General features: G+C 31.2%; 1 protein-coding gene across 12 annotated transcripts in view; it reads right to left on the bottom strand.

Annotated features, from left to right (window-relative positions):
* sif (guanine nucleotide exchange factor still life) overlaps nt 1–20,601 on the bottom strand; it is a 156,705-nt gene that overhangs the window by 64,618 nt on the left and 71,486 nt on the right. For 6 of the 12 annotated variants that reach the window (XM_016074968.4, XM_071180817.2, XM_016074951.4 and 3 more), the window contains exons 6-8: nt 18,374–19,538; nt 11,829–11,927; nt 10,014–10,186 (exon numbers count right to left, since the gene is read on the bottom strand). In XM_016074968.4, the coding sequence (XP_015930454.1) occupies nt 10,014–10,186; nt 11,829–11,927; nt 18,374–19,538 (1,437 nt within the window). The remainder of the gene's footprint in view (nt 1–10,013; nt 10,187–11,828; nt 11,928–18,373; nt 19,539–20,601) is intronic. The other 6 variants (XM_071180822.2, XM_071180820.2, XM_016074983.4 and 3 more) reach the window with 1 other exon arrangement.

Here is a 20,601-nt window from a genome sequence, read left to right as displayed (position 1 = left end):
ATTGATGTTCACCCAAGTTCGAAATGACTACATAGTTAAATCAATCACCTGTGGATAAACCCTTCTTCAATTCAAATGAAATTTGATATAATAACTATTAAGTAAATATGCCAATTTTTAAGCTTGTAATTTAAAAACTGTCAATTGAATTTCGAAAAAGTCAGATATTTGAAATTCGATTTCTCAGGAACTATTCGACCGAGTTTGTGCAAATTTTTTATTTTGCCTTGTAAAATTTTATTCTTTAACCTGATGCAAAAATTGTATACCTTACATTTCAAAATATTTTCGATCATTATTATAATAAAAAAATAAAAAATATTTAATAAAGGTTATTTTTTGCATTGAATTATCTTTTGAAAAACGAATTTTATACTTGTGTGCAAAGAGTTTTTAATTCGCCTAAAAAGTTTTCCAGGTATTGCGAAATACGCAAAAAGCAAAATTAACATTAAGCGTTTCAAACTTCGGAGAGCTCTCAAAACCGAACTATTGGGATTGTATTTCCCAGAGTGCTGCTGCCCCCTAAATTTTGAGGGTCAGAAATATTTATACTATATTTTGAGGGCCGAATCAGTTGAAAAAAAGGTATGTTTATTCAGAAAAAGTGAGCTTTTGTGTCTGATTTCGTAACTTTCGTCTGCATTTGTTATTTATCATATATTAGGTATCCCTCTCAAGTCATTAAGATTGAGACCTAGAACGTGAAGATCCGATCATTAAGTCAAAAGTTATTCAGAGGTTTTTTTCTCCGCATTATACAAATACTGAGTATGGGATCTGAAAAAGAGGGCTGTACAAAATTAACAAAAGAATCACATGTAGTGCAGCTACGCACTTTTACAACTAATTTACTAGACTCTACATTCCTATGAAGAGGTTCCAAAACTCTAGAACATTTTGATAAAGGTGAAGATGATGACTCACAAAAATAATGTTTATATTTCATTTGTGACATTTGTAAGGCACCTAAGAAACAGCAATTTTGCTTTTAAAATGTATATCTTACTTTTTATATTAGGAAATAATTTACTTCTGGCCATGTGAATTATTTATATTACATTGATCACACTTATTTATATTCTAAATATTTTATTATAAAAGTTAATTGGTTTTAATAAGCAAATTATTTTTCTACACCTGATCTGATTCATATGGTTGAAAAAATAGTTAACTATTTTAATTGTGATTATCTTAAACAAAATTTGAAGTTTATATAATATAGCTTGAATGAAGTTAATATAGCTTGTATTAAACAAACATTATTAGTTTAATAAAAATTTTTGGAATGTGATGTTATATTTGTGTTAACAATTTTCATTTCACTTAGATGTTAGAATAACTCCAACCTGTTAATGTCTGTAAGTTAACCTTAAAAACTTTTGCTTTATTCACATCTAATATCTAAGGCTGTGAGTATGACAATGAGGTTCTATATAACTGAGGAAAATAATTATGGCACATGATACATTTATTGCATATGATTCATTTATAAATCAAAATACTAATATATTTCACCTTTTTAGTATTCATTGAACTTTTTTTTCTGTCTATACAAAGTATCTGTTCATTTTTCTAAAGGCTGCTTTCTTTTCTCCATCTATAGAATATTAGCCTTTTCTCTTATCCACAACTGCTTGCATTACTAACTTTATTTAAGATAACTATTTAGCTCAAAAATTACCACTCTTAAAATATCTTAAATGCATTTGTTACTAAGTTTAAGATTTGTTTCTAAGTTAATTGTTAATTTGAAATATAACTTCTTTATTTTCTCTTTTGTACTAACTAAAAGGTTAAAAATTGAGTTATTTTGATAATTTTTCTCATTCTCATTTTTATAATTTTTATTTCAAAAACAGCTAGTGTTTTTAAAAGTGAAAAAATAATAATAAAAAATAGGAATCTTGAAATAGTAGTACATGTCTATAATAGTTTGTCAACAAGATTTATTATTTGTTCCTAACTAAAACTTTCTCGGATTATGTGAATATATTCAAGTTACATATATTCATCATTTATATATATTCACGTTATCAAGTAGCAAATTTTTTAAGAAATCTTTTGATTTGTTAAAATTATATACCGCATATTAGTGTAATGAAACAAAAATCCCCCCCCCCACAAGGAAAAGAGAAAAGTGAAAAAGTGTATAGCATTCTCCTGTTAATTCTGTACAGCCTTCTTTTTTAGATTCCAACCTACAAATTGGTATATTAAAAAAAGAATGGTAAGGAAAAGAAAATTGGTAATTTTTTGAGGATACAAGTATTGAAATGTTTAAGGTCAATGGTCAAATTAAGTAATTTTTATATTTTTTATGCTTTGAACTAGTAGCAGAAAAACAGATGGAATATCAATTAAAAGTCAATTCATTAACTTTGCAAACGGTAATTGAAATTTACTTTTGCTATAGTTAGGAAAAAAGTTACAACCATTTATATATATGCAAGTTTATCCTCTTTTAATGAAAACATTATTATTTTTTTCTTTTCCATAACTTGAACAGTTTTTAAATCTAAAAGTGTTTAGAATTATTTTCTTCAACGTGCGTGACCAGTACACCGGATTTGATCAAAATAAAAAAAGATTAGGTTTAAAACTGATTGATATGAATGGGGATGTCTCTGAGTGAAAAAATTTTAAATTTATTTCATAAAATAGTCGAATGAAACCCAATACTTAAAAAGTCAAATCAGGCTTCTAAATTTACTAAGCACAATTCAAATCGATCGACAGGATTCCAAAATTACTTATAGAAAATCTTAGATGTAATAGGGTGGTCACAGTTACAAGATTAAAACTAAGTACTAGCTTTTGCCCCAAACTACTCAATTTATACTGTTCACGAATAAGTTGACCTTCTTTGACCTGCTTTCTTTTTTCAGAGTATTTCTTTCTGTATTTGTTTTTTTTTCTGTAATCGCATTTTTCTTTCACTCTGAAGTTTTTCGCTTGTAACAGTAAGAACATATATATGACTTTCTCATCACAATTCTCAGAAGATCCTAAAATTTATTCTATTCACGTCTTTGTCTCATTTTTTAACCCTTACAATGAGAGATAGATTATATGTTTTAGCTGAAAATAAAAATGTTTTTATCATTCGTAAGAGAAAAAGTAAGTCATAAGTTTATAACGCTTAGAAAATTTAAATGTTAGGGTTACATAACATCAGTCATTGAATTTTGTAGTAGATATCTATTGCTGTATACTCAATTATAATCAAGATATTTGCTTTTAGATAATTTCAATTTTACATGATTGTTGTTTTGTGTTTAGTATCATCCGATATTAAAATTGTGCAAAACTGAACCATGTAATTTTTTTAACCTTGATTTTAAGATACAATTATTTATCTTAAACCGAAACCTAATTTAACTCCTTTTCAAGGTTACAGATAATTTGAACTGTGCTATTTTACCGTATTCAAAGTATCTAAATTAAAGTTATGGTTCAGCGTAACTAATAATAATCCTTGTTAATCAAACCCGAATTTCGATGTTTTTTCAAAATAGTCTTAATTTTGCTGTCGAAAATATCAGTTTCATCTCCAATAAAAATAAATATAATATTTATACTTTATAGCATTTTATGTAGGTAAAACATTGCTGCAGAAAAATTCTGGGGGGCAAAAAATAATTATTTTCGAAATCCTCTCAAACTATTTTTTGTAACGACAATATGATAAGTTAACAAAATTATTTTTGAAATATTCGAGTTTTAGTTATCGAAAAATAATAATTTTTGAATAAATTTATAAAAGTAATAATTGAATGTATGAAAGTAATATTAAAAGAAAGTTTCGTTTCTAAATATATAAAAAATAAAGCAAGGAAAAAGATCAAAAATTGTTTCCTTAAGAAAGGGGAAAAACTTATATCCTGGGTATCTCTCCTCACTACAAATCTCGTACTTTTCGGAAACCCTAAGACTGTAACATTTAGGAAGAAACATTACAAGACTGTATAAAAAGTAAAACATCTTTATCTCTATTTTATAGGTAATAAAAATAGCAAGAATTTAATTATAATAACTAAAAAATTTATTTCGTAAATAGTAGTTAAATAAAAATGTGCTATTATTTATGGTAAGTATTTTCCAGTCATAATTCTGTGATTTATTAAAGCAATTAGTTTCTAAGTAACAGATGCTTAAAGCTGTTGTCTCTTTTTGTTAAGTTATTAAGAATTTATTTTTGCATATTTTTCATAAGACATATTGCAAATTTAAAGTCAAAATTTTGCATAGCAATCAATTTATTGTTAACTTGTTACTTCCAAAAGTGTCTTAATTCGCCTTATAGTACTATTAAAAACTACTCGTTGCAGTATTTTTTTAAAATCCAATTTTTTTGTTTTTCACTTGTACAGTGAGTATTTTCTAAGTTATTTAAGTTTTATTCATCGCAATTAAATGTAAGGCACAAGCGCCAAATACTGAAAAATAATCTATAATAAAAATAAATAGAAAACTATGTAAGATCTTAATAAACAAAATGCATAACTATCTATTAATATTACTCCTAAATATAAATTATAAAAGTTAAATGAAGTAATAAATTATTAAATATTTTACAATGCATGAAAAATTGAATTTTTTTCCTTATTCGTTTAATTTTTTTTCTGTATTGGCAGTAGCAATTTTAAATTTCCAATACTTTTAAATGCACAATCTAAAATGAACAATTTGATAGTAGCCAGTAGTGTTTGACTGATAATGATATTTTTTGGTTGTGAGCCGTGTTTGCGCGAAACAGCTATCCATATCTGATTTGCGGCTATCAATAATCTCCGCTAACCCCTTTAATTTTGCATCCTTTTCAAAAGATACTTCTGCGATCCTTACCGGCTCAGGGGATAGAACGTAAATTTTTGAAATGCATCGATACGACTTTCTCACCTGACTCGCACCGACTACAGTGATGATATAAAATAACCTCAGTGGTTGACCTCAAAAATAACCTCAGTGGTTAGAGTCCCCTTGCTGTCAATCTAACCGTGGGAGGTTCTCCATGTAACGCAAATGTGGGTTAGCTCCATCAAAAACTCCACAATTTTTTCTCGATACTTGATCCATGAGTTCCCTTGAATTCTGGATTGGGTTCAAAATTGAAAGACTACGAAGTTGAACATTATGGTAGTCGTAAACTTAGAATTGGGTCAGTTGTTCAATGACAGTTAAATAAATCTTTTGATTGTTTACAGGGTTGCGGAATGTAAAAAAAAATTTACAGAAAGATGTGAAAATCTATATGTTTGTAACTATGTATTTCAACTTAATTTTTTTTATAATTTTAAATTTAAAAAAAATCATGAAGCATTATGAAAAATAGAAAAAAAGTGTCTTATTTGATACCTCTGAAAATAAAGAAAAAAAAATTCAATTAGATAATTTAAAGTAGCGGTTTTAAATTTCTTTTCGGTTACGGAACAGTAAATAATCAACATATTTTCGGCGGAACCCTAAATTTGTAAATAAAGTTTATTAGAGTAATTGTGAGTGTTATGAACCACGAAAGACTATTTAAACGATTTAATTAGAAGAATGAAAATTTTTCATCGTTTTATCAATAATTGTCTAAAATTGGTTTTATGTCCGAGAGTTAAAATTTGGAAAAATTCCTTGTGCTATATACACCGAAGAGCCATTACATTATGACCACCCTGCTAACAACATGTAGGACTACCTTTAGTCCTCAAAACTACTAGCACTCGCCGTGGCATTAATTCCACAAGGTGCTGATAGGTAGTCTGAGGTATCTGGTACCAAGCGCTCACCAACTGGTCCTGCAATTCCCTCAAATTGCGAGGGGGTAGCGTGGCAGCACGAATTTGGTTTTCCAAGTAGGACCACAAATGCTCTATTGGATTAAGGTCAGGTAAATTTGGGGGCCAAGACATGACTTGAAAGTCACTGGAATGTTCCTCGAACCAATCCATGACGATTCGATCCTTATGACATTGCGCATTATCCTGTTGGTAAGCATCATCCCCCACAGGAAAAACTGTTGTCATGAATGGGTGAACCTGGTCTGCAACTATGTTCAAGTAGCTTACAGACGTCAGGGATTGTTCTATGAGAATTATGGGTCCTAATGTGCCCCATGAAAACATTGTTCCTGGGCGAGAAACCATGAAAACCTGATCGAGTCAATTGTAATAGATGGAGGGTGGTCATAATGTAATGGCTTTTAGGTATATATATTAGTTAAAAGAAGCAAGGCAGCATTGATAAAAATATAACATTTTATATTAAAAGTATAACATATCCCTAAATTATAAGTCTAATTCGAGCAAATCCGTGTCTAAAAAGTTTCAAAAATTTAATATATTTTTTCAAATAAATGTTAGTAATTTCTCTGAAATCATTAAAATTGCATAATTAAAAATCAACCTTATTAATTATAAACTTTATACCAGATACCTTGTGCATATCCGGTTCCGACCAATCTAAGGAAACTATCAAATCAAACGCGCTGCAGGACTTCAGTAAGAATGCGCCTTAAAAAGTTTCTTCCATCCTCTATTAACGCTTCTATTTTCATATTTTGTAATCTGGCAAATTTGTTACGAAAATATCTTAAATCAATTTTAAAAGATCACGGTATGTGTAAATTCATTTGAATTCGTGTCTCACTTTATATAGTACAGCTTGTATTTTATTCTTTATTTTTTTTTTTTTTTTGCTTTTTATTTTCTATTTGTATTTTCTATTTTTTGCTTGATATGTTTTGTTTTGTATTTTTTACTTAATATGTTCTATTTTTGTTAAAATTGTTTTTGGATGCTCCTCATACTATTGTATTGATATATTTTGCTTTATCTATATTAATACAATATTAGAAAGCACTTTTTTTGCTGATATAATCGTGTGAGCTGATGACGAGATTATATCCTTTCATTATTTTGTTTTTTTTTGCTTTTACACATTTACCTTTACACACTTTTACTTTTTAAGTTACATTTTTTTTAAATAAAATTCTTAAATATTTTTTTTTATAATTTTTTTCTTCTCTTTTTCAAAAATCATTTTCATTTTTTTTTCTTGCTTTCTCTGCATTTTTGACTCATTTTATGAGTTCTATATACTTGCAGCTTAGGTGCAAGTTAATAAAACTTATTATTTTTCTTAATCTTTTTCATCATTATTCTCTCTTTTTTCATCTTCTATGAACATATATATATATATATATATATATATATATATATATATATATATATATATATATATATATATATATATATATATATATATATATATATATATATATAATGAAATAAAAATTAAATGAAAATAAAAATTACTATGATTTTATAAATTTTCATTTGCTCAATTGTTTTTACAATTGATATTTTAAACATTTGTTATTTTATAATATCAACTTAGCAATGCAACTCTGGAGTAATAAGATATTCTAAAAAAATAAGTAGTAAGAAATTAGCAAATACTTCTTATAGAAAATGTGAATTAAAAATTATAAATGTTTCAGCATTTGGGAACACTTTTATAACCTTCTCAACCATCATAAGCGAAGAAAAATATAAATAGTCTTACATTACAACGTTTTCCCACATTATGTTTCTTATATTGCATAATTTTAGGAATTATTTTGCTATTTACATATCTTTAAAGTTGGATAATCAATAAAATAAAGTCTTAAATTGAGAACATTTCTAACATTTGCAAAATTTATTCGTAATATTTTTTTAGAAAACTCTGGAGGGCATAGTTTTTTATGAATTGGTATAATATCTTATAAATTTCTCATTTTATAAATTAATCAACCTGAAATTAAATAGTAGCTTTAACGTAACATTTATCAACATGACACTCTTGATATTTTTCCCGTGTGTTAGATGTTTTTAATAGTTTTAAAAAATCAACAAGACTGTTTTCATCCAAAAATTGTCCAAATTATAGGGATTTTACAATTTAATTTTACAGATGGATCGAAATATAATAATTACATTGGTTGTGATTTTACTGTCTCTAAAAAATTACTTCGTGAATATGATATTTATTTGCTGTATCTTAATTTTATTCCTGATCAAACTAATTACAACTGGATATTTTATACCGACTTGCGTAGTTGTATATCGAAATTTTTCTGACAGCAGAAAAAATTCTTAAAATTGCTTTATACGCTTACAAGGCTGATGATTCAGTATTTCTGTTGGATATTGTAACATGACCGCAAACTCGGGAACTAATACCACTAAAAAAAAAAGCGGTAATATTTTAACATTTCTGAATTTAAAGCAAATCTGCAAATTTTCAGTACATAAACTGAATGCATGATCTTTATCATTCCTTTGATAACCATAAAATTATATCCGTTGACTGCAAAACTCATGTTTTAATTCAGGTATTAGCAATTCTCATTATACTCATATGCATTTACTAAGAGCCGAAGCTGGATTCAGTTGATCTCTGTGTCAAGCAACTTTTTAACGAATTTTATCCGAAACGTTTACTTTTATAAGGCATTCCCATAAATTACTATCTTAAAGGGAGTCGGTTGGGCATATACCAATAATGAGCTTTTTTGATGTACTTTTTCTCATCATTTAAGCAAGATATTGTTTCAGTTTTTTTCCCACAGAATATTTACATATACATGTTTACACTGTAATAACTGTTAATACATATCTTAAGCAGATTTTGTTTTAAAAGGATGAACTGAGATATTTTAATTTCTTAAAAAGTTTTATCATTTTTTTGCAAAAAACTATCATTACTCAGAAAGTTTTCCCGTCAACACTAAAATATTACCACTGCATGCAACTGATATAATTTCAAATATCCCCGAAATATTTCAAAGAGATATCATATAAAGTTTCTTAGAAAAGGTACAATGAAAAAAATCAGTTTTAGCATTATTTTTACTACCGACTCCCCTTAAATTTATTACAATAATACAATTATGCTCCCTTTTTTGAAATGTAATATTTAAACCCATCGAATGGCGACATATAATCATTTCTGACTAAATATAGTCAATAAACTTCAATCAACCAACATGATTTTTTGCAACTTTGGGAATTTGTATTCTCATAACTTTAAAGTTGCATCAGTAATGTAATAAGGTGTCTTTAAATCAAAATATGAAAAATCAGTTCATTATATTTCTAATATAAAGCGAAAATTAAGAATTTTTCTGTCAATTGGGAAACAATCTTACAAGATTCCCAACATCTAGAATAAAAAAATTCAAGTTAAATAGAAGTTTCATCATAAAAGTGTTTCTATATAAAATCTGTGATCCTGATATTACATAACTATAGAAATTCTTATGTTATTCTCTCCTTTTCAAAGGCTTTATGAGTAATAAAATATTGTGTCTTATTAGTTCGAAATTCGGAAAATCGACTCACTATATAACTCAGTAAAAACATAAAATTCTGAATTTTTCTGTACATTGGGAAACAAATTCCCTAATCGCAACCATTTACAAAGAAAAATTACACAGAAACTTCATGTTGTTGTTTCTAATAGCACTTGGACAAGCCAAGCTCGCCAGTTTTTGTCTTTTTGCGAATTAAGCCAGGAAAGTGAGCCTTATATTTGGCAAAAGAGAACCGCAAAGGGAAAAGCACGTCATAGTTCAGAACCCCACCGATTGATAGTGTCATCACTCATTCGCGAAGCCACATCCTCAATTTAGATATAAATATGAAGGGAAAGGAAACTTTCTGCAGATCCTTGTGCTCATGGTACTGCTCAGTGACTGATCATAGGACATTCGATGCCACAGATTCTGCGAGGACGTATATCGCATATACCCGGTGGGTCTTAACGATGTTGAGGATCGAACCCAGTCCCCTCCGAACCGAAGTCCCATTCTCTAGCCACTCGGCTACAACGTCTCTCAATATCTTCAACATAAGCCAGATATTGCGTAAATATAGGAATCCTTATGTTAGTCTCATAATCTTAAGGTTACGTCAATACTGAAATAAAGTAAGGTACACAATTTGACATTATTTAAAAGAAACAAAACATGAGCTTACTTCTGAAGAAGTGAGGTAGATGCGAGAATCTGTGCTCTCGATTGATGGTTGTTGGGGTATGGATGTAGTCGGGTTTATTTCAAATGAGCTTCCTGCTGACAGACCACCAGAGGAAAGCACGGGATGACGACTGAAAGGCGGCAGAGGCAACGTGTTGCACTTCCCACTCAAAGCTACAATAGAAAGAAAACAAAATAAATGTGCCGTCTACATCACATGGTATTGCATGAATAAGGAACTTAATCGATATAGTAAATCACATTACTGAGTATTTTTCTGAATGAAGAAAAACTTAATACGTTTTAAATAAACCTGCAATACTTCTAATTCTTCTTTTTTTGGGTTAGAATTAGAAATACAGTAAAAAAATAAATGTTTAAATTACTAAATGCATTAATAAAAGTGCGATGTTTTTTATAGGACATACCAGACGGAAATGTAGTAATGGGCAAAGGTATAAATGATAAAAATAAAGCATTTTTCTGAAACATTATATCATTAATATAAATCAAACAATGTATAAACATTCTTATTTTTCTGATATGATGATTGTTGAGAGCTTGTAATTTAAATTTACATTTAAAAGCAACATCTTTATAATTCTCCAGTTTCATATTATAGTTTTTTTTAAGAACTTACAGTTTTTTAATTAAAATCTATGAAAACTAAATTTAAAGAAGTTGTGAAATATATAAGTCATATTTTTCAAGAGGAAATTTTTTTATATACACATCAAACTGATTCTTAGTACTGTTTCCAGATAGATACTTTAGAAACTTCCAATGTTTAATTAGAAAACAGCCCAATACACACAAAAAATGCGTCCCGCAGTGGACTGATCATTAAGACATGGTTCCCAGCAGATCACCGAAGTCAAGCATTACTGGCTACAGTCAGTGGGCGGGTGGGTGACCACTTGGATCAATCTGCGTAGGGACCGAGGGTGTGCGGTATTGTTCCTCGTTAAAGTGTTCTACCGTAAAAGTCTCGACTTCACGTGCAGGTTGTTGGGCTACTGAAGCGGGGTGCCATCCCCTCTGCAGAGGATTAAAATTGTGATGGCATGTCTTCGGATCATCCTCAGGGATGCTTTCCAGACCGTCGCCAATAGCCCAATGAGCAGCTTTAGTGCAACGTAAATGAACTACTACAACAACAACAACAACAAAAATAAGTTTATTCTTTGCATTGAAATCGTGATGCTTTCTTAAATTAAAAGCTCTCCCTGGAATAATAACTTCAACTCTGAATCCTTCCTTTAAACTTTGAAAATGCAATTTTTTATAAATTAAACTGTAGATGCTTTTGTAAACTGGATTTGTGAAAGATCACCTCCAATAATTTGAATTCATTCATTAGTCATGAGACTGCGATGACTGCTTAAACTTAACCGAATAAACTCAAAAATTAAAGTATTAGGAGATGTCTATTTGGCTTAGAATCACAAAAACAACCGTTATAGACATGAAGACAAACACCATAAGCTTTTAACTATGCTTCATTTTATTCTGAATTGTTATAAAATTATTGTTTCAAGTTATTTTTTTACTGATGCGATATAAGACACGTTTTAAAAAACCCTCCTGTCGTTTATTTTCTCCTAGTTACCGAATAACATATCACTGAAACTAGAACTGGAAACACATGATATATTTGAATAGAGTGCAATTCGAATTGAGCAAGCAACAAATAACAAAGTATTAGAAGCCAATGAGATGTGATGTGCATGCATATTTGTAAATGGAGGAAAGTTAATGAGTCATATAAAATTTTAAATTGAGGATTGAAACGGAAAAAAGTGACTGAATCACTCACTTTTTTCAACATTTCCAGTCATCCCATCCAGGTGAGTGATGGTCCTCTCTTCTTGCCTGATGGCCTCCAATTCTGCATGCACCTCACGCATTAAAGCAACTAAATGAGGAGAAGAAAAAAAGCAAAAAAGGTTTCTGAAGCGGTCGTGCAATGGGACAAAACACAAATTCTAGGATTACAGGATAAAAACAGCAAAGCCACACAGAAATGAAAACAAAACATGCCGATTCATACCAATCTCTATTGAGTGCAGCTAAGAATTTTACTAATATCAAGTGCACCTATGTATTGCACTCTAAACATGATACGTATTGATATGAACAGCTTAAAAACTCTTTATTTCAATAAACTATACTGTGCAAATTAATTGAGGCAAATTTTTATTACCTTAGCATGTCAATCAAAGAGCAAAACATCATCTAAAGCAAATGTTTTTTTCTTCTATCAAATGGAGCTGTAAGCGTATTCCCCGTTGTGAGGCATGATGAATTCAACAAAATTCATACAGATATGCCCAAAGGAAAAGTGAGCTCCAGTTACAGTGAGAAATACAGTAGCGGTAGCAGCAACAATGGTCACGAATTTAATGGAAGGGGGGAAGAGTGCATTGCCTAATTCATAAAACTGATTAACAAGTTCGCATGAGAGCATATTGAAAATCTATGATGGTGAATGTTTAAGAGATATTGCAATGCTATTGATGGTGAACACTGTTTAAGATAAATAGTTGAGAACAAAGGGTGCATAAGTTTTAGTAAAAGGTGTGGAGATCAATGTCACCAGCAAACATCTTGATCTACACTCTATAAAAAAAATCGACGCACCAAGAAGCAATCATCCTATTGCTTTGAAATTTCGTATGTATGAATGTTTTGAACAGAAGTGGCTGGAATCATGCCGACTGGGGACGTATAGTCTTTAGCGACGAATCCAGCTTCCAACTGTGTCCTGACGATCATCGAAGACGTGTTTGGAGACGAACAGGGCAGAGGGGGGATCCTGCCTTCACTATTGCACCCCACACCGGCCCTCAACAAGGCATTATGGTCTGGGTTGCCATTTCCTTTGACAGCCGGACCCCTTTGGTCGTCATTACAGGTACACTTACTGCACAGCGGGACGTCGACGACATCCTAAGACCTGTATTGCTACCATTCCTTTTGAAGCACCCTGGGCTGATTTTTCAGCAGGACAATGTCAGACCATATACGGCACGGGTTGCTATGAACTGTCTGCAAGCTTGTCAAACTCTTCCTTGGCCTACCACATCACCAGATCTCTCTCCCATCGAGCATGCCTGGGATATGATGGGAAGGCGATTGCATCTGGCGCGGAATGTTGATGACCTCGTTCGACAATTGGATCGAATTTGGCAGGAAATACCGCAAGAGACCATCCGGGAGCTTTATCGGTCTATGCCACGCCGTGTGGCAGCGTATCCAGGCTAGAGGCGGGTCAACACCTTATTGAACTTGTTACTGTAACTCTACAATGAATTATTCAATTGTTCTGAAATTTTAATCATTTACTATTCTGTACATTGTCTTCCTATCCACCAATTTTCGTTTCAATCGGACAACACCTTCTTGGTGCGTCGATTTTTTTTGTTATAGAGTGTATTATGATCTCATTGCTCTTGCTAATGAAATTATTTAAGGTAACCAAAGAGCTACGACTCGCGACGTATTTGAAGTATCTCTATTTGAGTAATAGAACGGTGCAATTACATTCTACTACTAAAATGTGCTTCAGCGTTCATTATTTCGTTTTTGACTCCTCTGTCTTTAGCACTGTTTCATATTCACAATAGATTTTGTACTTGCAACTAATTACATGTTTTTGTCTAATCATGGGGTTGTATATTGTGTGTTAACGTTACAGCCTTAAGGTGCTTGGGTTTATTATCACGCTGAATCAAGTTTCTGATCAGATTTAATTGGATACACGCAGTCCTGCAAGTGGAGTCAGCGTACGTTTCGAAACTGATTGGCTGAACCATGCAGGACGTCTTTTGAAATTCCCCAATTCTCTCATGCAAAAGTTGTTAATAGCAGTTGTATACATAATCGGCGGTTCATTCTTTCACTCTTTCTGCATGGCAAGACCCTGAATGATGGCGCTGTTGTCACTGCTGTATTTCTGAAACTATCACTAGTGCCCACTTTCATTTAATCAACTCTTACATTACAACATACATTTATTTCAATACAGACGCTTGACGGGAGACGACTAAGACTAGGCCCTATGCCTTTCGAACTAAGACTAGGCTCTAGGCCTTTTGAACTAAGACTAGGCCCTATGTCATAGTTCGAAATTAGTCTGCAAATTTATGATAGAAAATCTAAATAACGTTTTTTTTTGCATGGAAATTCAGATTTATTCACTTGAGAACTTGTGGACTATTTGGAAGAGTTGTGTGAATAAAATTGATAGAACGATAAAAAAAAATGCATAATAAGTGTTCTATAAATGTCTATTTTCAAGGTAAGAAAATTAAACTAAAAATGTGATCACTAACGTACTATATCTTTGTGAATTCATTGCCATTTTAATGATGGTTACCGAGTTTAACAATGTATTTAAATAACGCAAAATCTGAATAAAAGTTGAAAAAAATTTTTTTTTTTTAATTTTGTCCCAAGTAATTTGCACAGCATTAAATAACTATGCTTAATAAGATTAATTTATATTGAAATATTGGGAGTACAAATTAGTTCAATCCATTTTTTTGTGGTCAAAAATACATTTATTTAAAAAAAAAAAATGAATGAACAGATTAATCAAAGTATTGTCCATCGCTGGCTACTATTTTTTCCCACCTCTCAGTCAATTTTCGAATTCCATCTCGAAAAAATGTCTCGTCTTTTGAGGCGATCCAAGTTAGGAGCCAATTTTCGATTTCTGCGAAACAAGCGAACCGTTGACCTGCCAAATCACGTTGCATCCGTTGGAACAACCAGTAATCAGAAGCAGTTATGTCCAGCGAATACGGCAGATGTGGTAAAATATCCCACTTGAGCTTCTCCAAACAATTTTGAAGACTTTTGCGACATGAGGCCTACCGTTATCATGCAGAGGAATAACTTCGTCATGTCTTTGCTCGTTTTTCGGCCGTTTTTCTCGTAATGCACAGCTCAAACGAATCAATTGTAGCCTGTACCGATCGCCCGTAATGGAATAGCCAGGTTGTAGTAGCTCATAGTATACAACACCATTCACCATTCTTGAAAAGCCAAAACCATTCCCTACATGGTTTATCAGTTGGAGCAATGCCATCATAAACTTCTACAAGCATTCGATGCAATTCAGCTGGACTTTTCTTGCTGCTTATTTACCACAAAATTTGACATATTCAGCAAAGTAAAAAACAGGATTTTTGTATAAAACTCAAACTGATATAAACTGAATATTATTGATAGATGTCGAACCTCTCTGAAACCACAGAAGTCAGCGGTCACTATGAAACATTCGTAACAGCTAGAGTCATCTTTTGAGAACGGACCGAACTAATTTGTACTCCCAATATATTTAAACAGACATACACATTACAAATAATGATATATTGCAATATTCTATTCTTATTCGTGTACCTAGAAAATGTATTATATCAAGTACTAATTTACAAATGTTCTCACACTAAAATTACTTTAATTAATGTTAATTTTTTCAAAAGGATATTATTTAATGCATAATTATCCGAACTGATATTAATTCATCATAACAATCAACACAGAAGTACATACAAAGCAATAAATATTGTACTTTACGGTACTTATTTTAATGCTTAGAACTAAGAAATGTACAAACATGAAGTACAATTTCACATAGTTATACACTCTAAAATTTCTTATTATGATATGAATACTTTCAGACTTTGAAACTATGTAATTGTAGAACGTTTATTTGAAAAGGATTATTTCCCATAAAATTCCAAAATGGATTCCATACTTTTTAAACGGGATCTACAATATCCCAATAACATGCGAAGAGAGTAAGCTGGTTAGCTAGATGTTTTTATGTTCCATATAACGTTTCATGATTTTAACAAATTCCTAATTTGAAGGTTAAAAGTTCATAAAACTTTTAATTAAATGTAGAACATTAATAAAATTGAGCTTATATATGCATTTAAAAAACATTACAAGCATTTTTCTTTCAAAAACATAAAAATACTGGTAAAAGTATTATACAAGAATTCAAACTAAGTATTAAATGTAAAAATTTTAAAGACTTATTTAATCCTAATAATTATTAATGTAAAAACTATACAATGCTCCGTAGATCATCAAAACTTATAAACTCATTCAAACTTCAAAATTTTCCTATATTTTAATCAAACAAATAACCTAAATAAAAAGGGAAGCAAATTGGAATTAAAATAAAATAACTAAACCACACAAGGTAACAAGATTGGCAGATCCGTTCTCAAAATATATTTTTTAAATTTAATACCCTATAGTCAAAATATACTGCATGTGATATTCAAATAATTATTAGAAACAAATTTAAAACATAAAAACACGAAACTGATTGTGGAACATTGAATTTACGATATTGATTCAAACGATCTTTAAAACACTTGAAGAACAAACGATATTTTAATTTACCTTTTATATCGATATAAATTCATCATTAAGAAATCAAACTCGTTCATTTGCGCCCATTTTTCCCAAATAAAATAATTACTATTTTCTTCACTCTTTTAGATTTTAAATAGAAAATTTTGAAATTCTTTTAATAAGCAATAATGTGGTTGATGCATTTGGCGTAAATATTTGCATTTAATTTCTTCTACTGACATAGTTGATGGTAGAACTAAATTTCTTATAGGATGAAAGAAAACTATATTTGGATAATCTAAAGTGAAATAAATATTGTCTGCGAAGATTGGTGTAGATAGTGGAGAAAAAATGTAAGCAAATGGGAGTAATACCAGTTACCAATAGCATGTTAAATGAGAGTTATTGTTCACCAACTCCTTATAGCTAATTATTCAACAGTGTTCCTTAGTCAACTAATGATTGAGTAATGATGAGTCTGCGATTAGTTCAAGAATGAATACTTTTGCTGACTTGCAAGCATACGCTTTATGCTTAAGCATGTCAATTTTGAAGCACTTTATTCGCCATGCTTATTTGTTTACGATATTTTTTTAAGTAAATTATGTTTGTTTGTTTTTTAATTTATATGATAATTTAAACTGAATCTTAGGTTTAAGATTAATTAGATTTTGCTAGCTAAGATACCTGGCGGAAATGAAATTGTGGTATTTTTTTTTATAAATAAGAAAATAAGTATGTTTTTTATTTAAATTTTTCAATCTGTATAAACTGTCAATTGTAGATTTACTATTCAATTTATGCTTATGAAAATTTAAAAAAATTAAATGCTTTCTCCACTTTGATGACGCTATTTTTTTTCAAATATACCAAGCCATACAAAGATGCAACTTTTAAAATTAAGTTTTTTTTTGATAGAGTGATTTATACACTATCAGACCAAAAAGATCCAGAAAAAAAACGTAAGGAATGATGATGAGGTAGTACTTTTCATGGTTTGTCCTAGTTTCATGGACATGAACTCTGCAATGCATGTGGACATCCTGGACAATGGTGCTCCTCCGGCTCTAAGGTCATATTTCGTGGAAGGCCCATTTCTCTTCCAACAGAAAAACTACTGCATTCATGCACCGAGACTTGCGCAGTCAAGGTTTTATGAAAGGAGTGTTAAAAATGGTATAGGCTTTCCTCACAGTCCAAATCTAAAGTCCTTAGAATACCACTGGGACAAATTAGAGCGTAGACTAAGTAATCAGCTAAATCAACCATTTTCACTTCCAGCACTCACTTCAGCTATGATAAACGCCTGGAATTCAGTTATTATGGCCACTTACTAAAAAATGATGGAAAATCTGCACAGACGAGTACAAGTTGTCATCGATGCAAAGGAAAATTCCTAATGTCTCAGAACTCTACCAGTTCGTACCACTGGTTGTCCCCATATTTTTGGCCAGATAGTATATTATGAGAGAGATTGATGTCCAGCTTTGACATGCAAAGGGACTTCTATTCCTTTTGCGAAAATCTTAACATCTAGCATCAGAATTTAAAAACAAAACTATTCAAACTAATTTCTTTTTTAAAAAAAGTACGTCAGTTTACAATAAAAACATTATAGATACAATACGTAATTAAATAGTCAAATAGGTTCTAAATAATTATTGCATGGTAAAAATCAGGCAACCTTTTTATTAGATCAAATTATGTAAAATAATGGTTAACATTTTTAATATTATTTTAAAAATATATACATTGTTATATTATTTTGATAATTATAAGTAAAAGGTGTTAATATATAAATGAATAGCAATTTATTTGGAGTTGATACTGAGATGTATTATTAAAACTGCTTAATGTATTAGGGACCTGGTGGCGTATGTCTTAAACTGATAATTAGTATAGCAAATATTTTCAAATGTTCACAACTTTTCTTTTCTTGAAACATTACAAAATATGAATATATAGATGTCACGAAATTTTACTTACCAACATTTTCCATTGACTGGCTTAATAAGGCTTCGAAGGTGTGCAGACTGTAACTCTCGGCATCTAGGCCTCGAGCTAAGGCGTTGCGCAAGTGCATTTCATACTCTAGTAATAGCCTGCTAGTAGGTGAGCTAGGTGTATGAGTTGGTGCGTGGTGTCCATGTCCTTCGTCGGAACTGACATAAGGTCGATCCGCGTCACTATTATCATTGCTTGAATTAGGAGGGGTTACATAGCAGTGATTATCGTAAAGGAAATGGTCGGAAGGAGGGGATGCGTCGGGATCTGGCAAGTCCAAGCACATGGTACGTTCGAGACTTCTACGTCTCCCAGTTTCTGATCTGTGTTGTCGACTTCTGTTGGCTGAAAAGGATCTCTGTGAGTCCCGAGAATCATCGCTGTTGAGCTTCCTTAGCAGCCTTCTTTTAAGCATGATTTCAGCCTCCTGTTCTGGGGAACTGTGCATAGAGTTGGTAGGAAGGGGATGCAACATACGTTTTAGAGTGTCACTATCCAAACTGAGTCCCGGGACATCGACCTGTGACTGTTCAAAGACATTGTCCGAGCTCTTGCTCTTGTTCCGGGACTGAGGTTGAAGTTCGTCGGTACGCTGTCTCTCCTTTCGTTCGGAAACAAGACTGCAATCTATGCTTTTCGCCTGTTCCTTTCGTGTTGACTGTGCATAAAGTTGCCGGGCAGTATCTTGTCTACCTAACCTATCTTGTTGATATCTATCAGAGCCACTAACATCTGAAATTCTCTCTTGAAGGGAGGTCTTCACCATAGTGTTGCCAGATGTAGTTGATGCTGCTGTGCCTTGCATTGCTGCTGAGTTAGGATCTAACCTGTTTATTTTGTGAGCGCCGCCATGAACGCTTGCTGTTGTAGTGCCCCGGCGCGTTGACTGTCCACCCATGTTATCATATACGGAGGTTGTAGAGGCATGAGTCCGGCTACTACCACCACGGTTGTCGTAGGAGATTTTGTAATCGTCCACTGATCGTGGCTGCACTCGGGGCAGGGTGGCGGCGCCCGTGTAGCGGACCCGGCCATTGCGGGCCCGGTGCAGGTTCTCCGCCGTCATGCAGGTGCATTGCAGCTCTCGACTTCGAGAAGGTGAACTGGGTGTTGATTGTGGCTTTCTCTTTCCTTTTGTTTTTTGTTGCTTAAAAAGAAAAATATACAACAAAAAATAAATAAATAACCTAACAGATTATAGTATAATGTGCGTCGTAATATAAAGCATAAACATAATAGATTGTAGCACATAATTCATTTAAAAAACTATAACTGCACATAATTACTTTTTGCATGTTTATTTTGATTCTAAACTTCATTTGAAATATTTAAGTACTTCGTTTCTCAGCATGATTTTCAAGTAATGATAATAATTTATCAATTTTTTACACGAGCTTCGTATTTATTATTCTCATTTATATTACTCTACTTTTAACTTTCTCATAAAATACTACAACTGATCTAATCTGTCTAATGAAAAATTAAGAAAATCCAATCTAGAAACTATTTGGAAAAAAGTCTGTTCTGACAGCACATAGAATATATTATTTTAAGCAACAATTAAAGCAAAAAAAAGAATGTTTATTGCAATTAAAAATAATTATTTATGATCAACTCGTTAAAAATATATCAATCTTTTATTTATGTGTCACTTTTATTTAAATCATAAACTACCTCGTCAATCTCTGCGCAACGAAATAAATATTTTTAAGAAAGGAATTATACGAGCAATTTTATGCTTTATAAAAGGTATAAGAGTAAAATAATTTGTCAAAACATTGAAACATTTATAAAATCTATATCAATAAAGTATTTCCTAGAAATTGTTCAAAAGTTATAATTTTAAGATACGTATATTGTTTCTTAATTGTCAATATTTGCGTTATCAAGTTTTGTATTATTATAAATGTACAAGCAAAACCATTACAGTATATAAATTCACGCCTTCCCATTTTTGATTGCTCTACATTTTAGTACTTAATCGCAAGAAAATATATATATATCTAAATGTTTAAAAGATTTTCATTAAGAAACAATTGCTTTAGAAGACATTTTCATTCAAAAGTTCAAGAGCTGGCAAGAGTGCTAAATTCATAATTTAAAAAAGTTGCAAAATTATTCTTGGTGTTAGTCATGATTTTTCTCGAGAAATTTAAAACTTAAAACTTTACAAAATTGTTGATAATTTAGATTGAATCAAGGAATTAGAC

Source organism: Parasteatoda tepidariorum, chromosome 8 (assembly GCF_982258835.1).
Source record: "Parasteatoda tepidariorum strain Cologne lab strain chromosome 8, Ptep-v5.0, whole genome shotgun sequence".
Lineage (NCBI taxonomy): Eukaryota > Metazoa > Arthropoda > Arachnida > Araneae > Theridiidae > Parasteatoda > Parasteatoda tepidariorum.
Note: the sequence above shows the minus strand (reverse complement) of the source record. Positions and strands in the feature narration are given on the sequence as shown.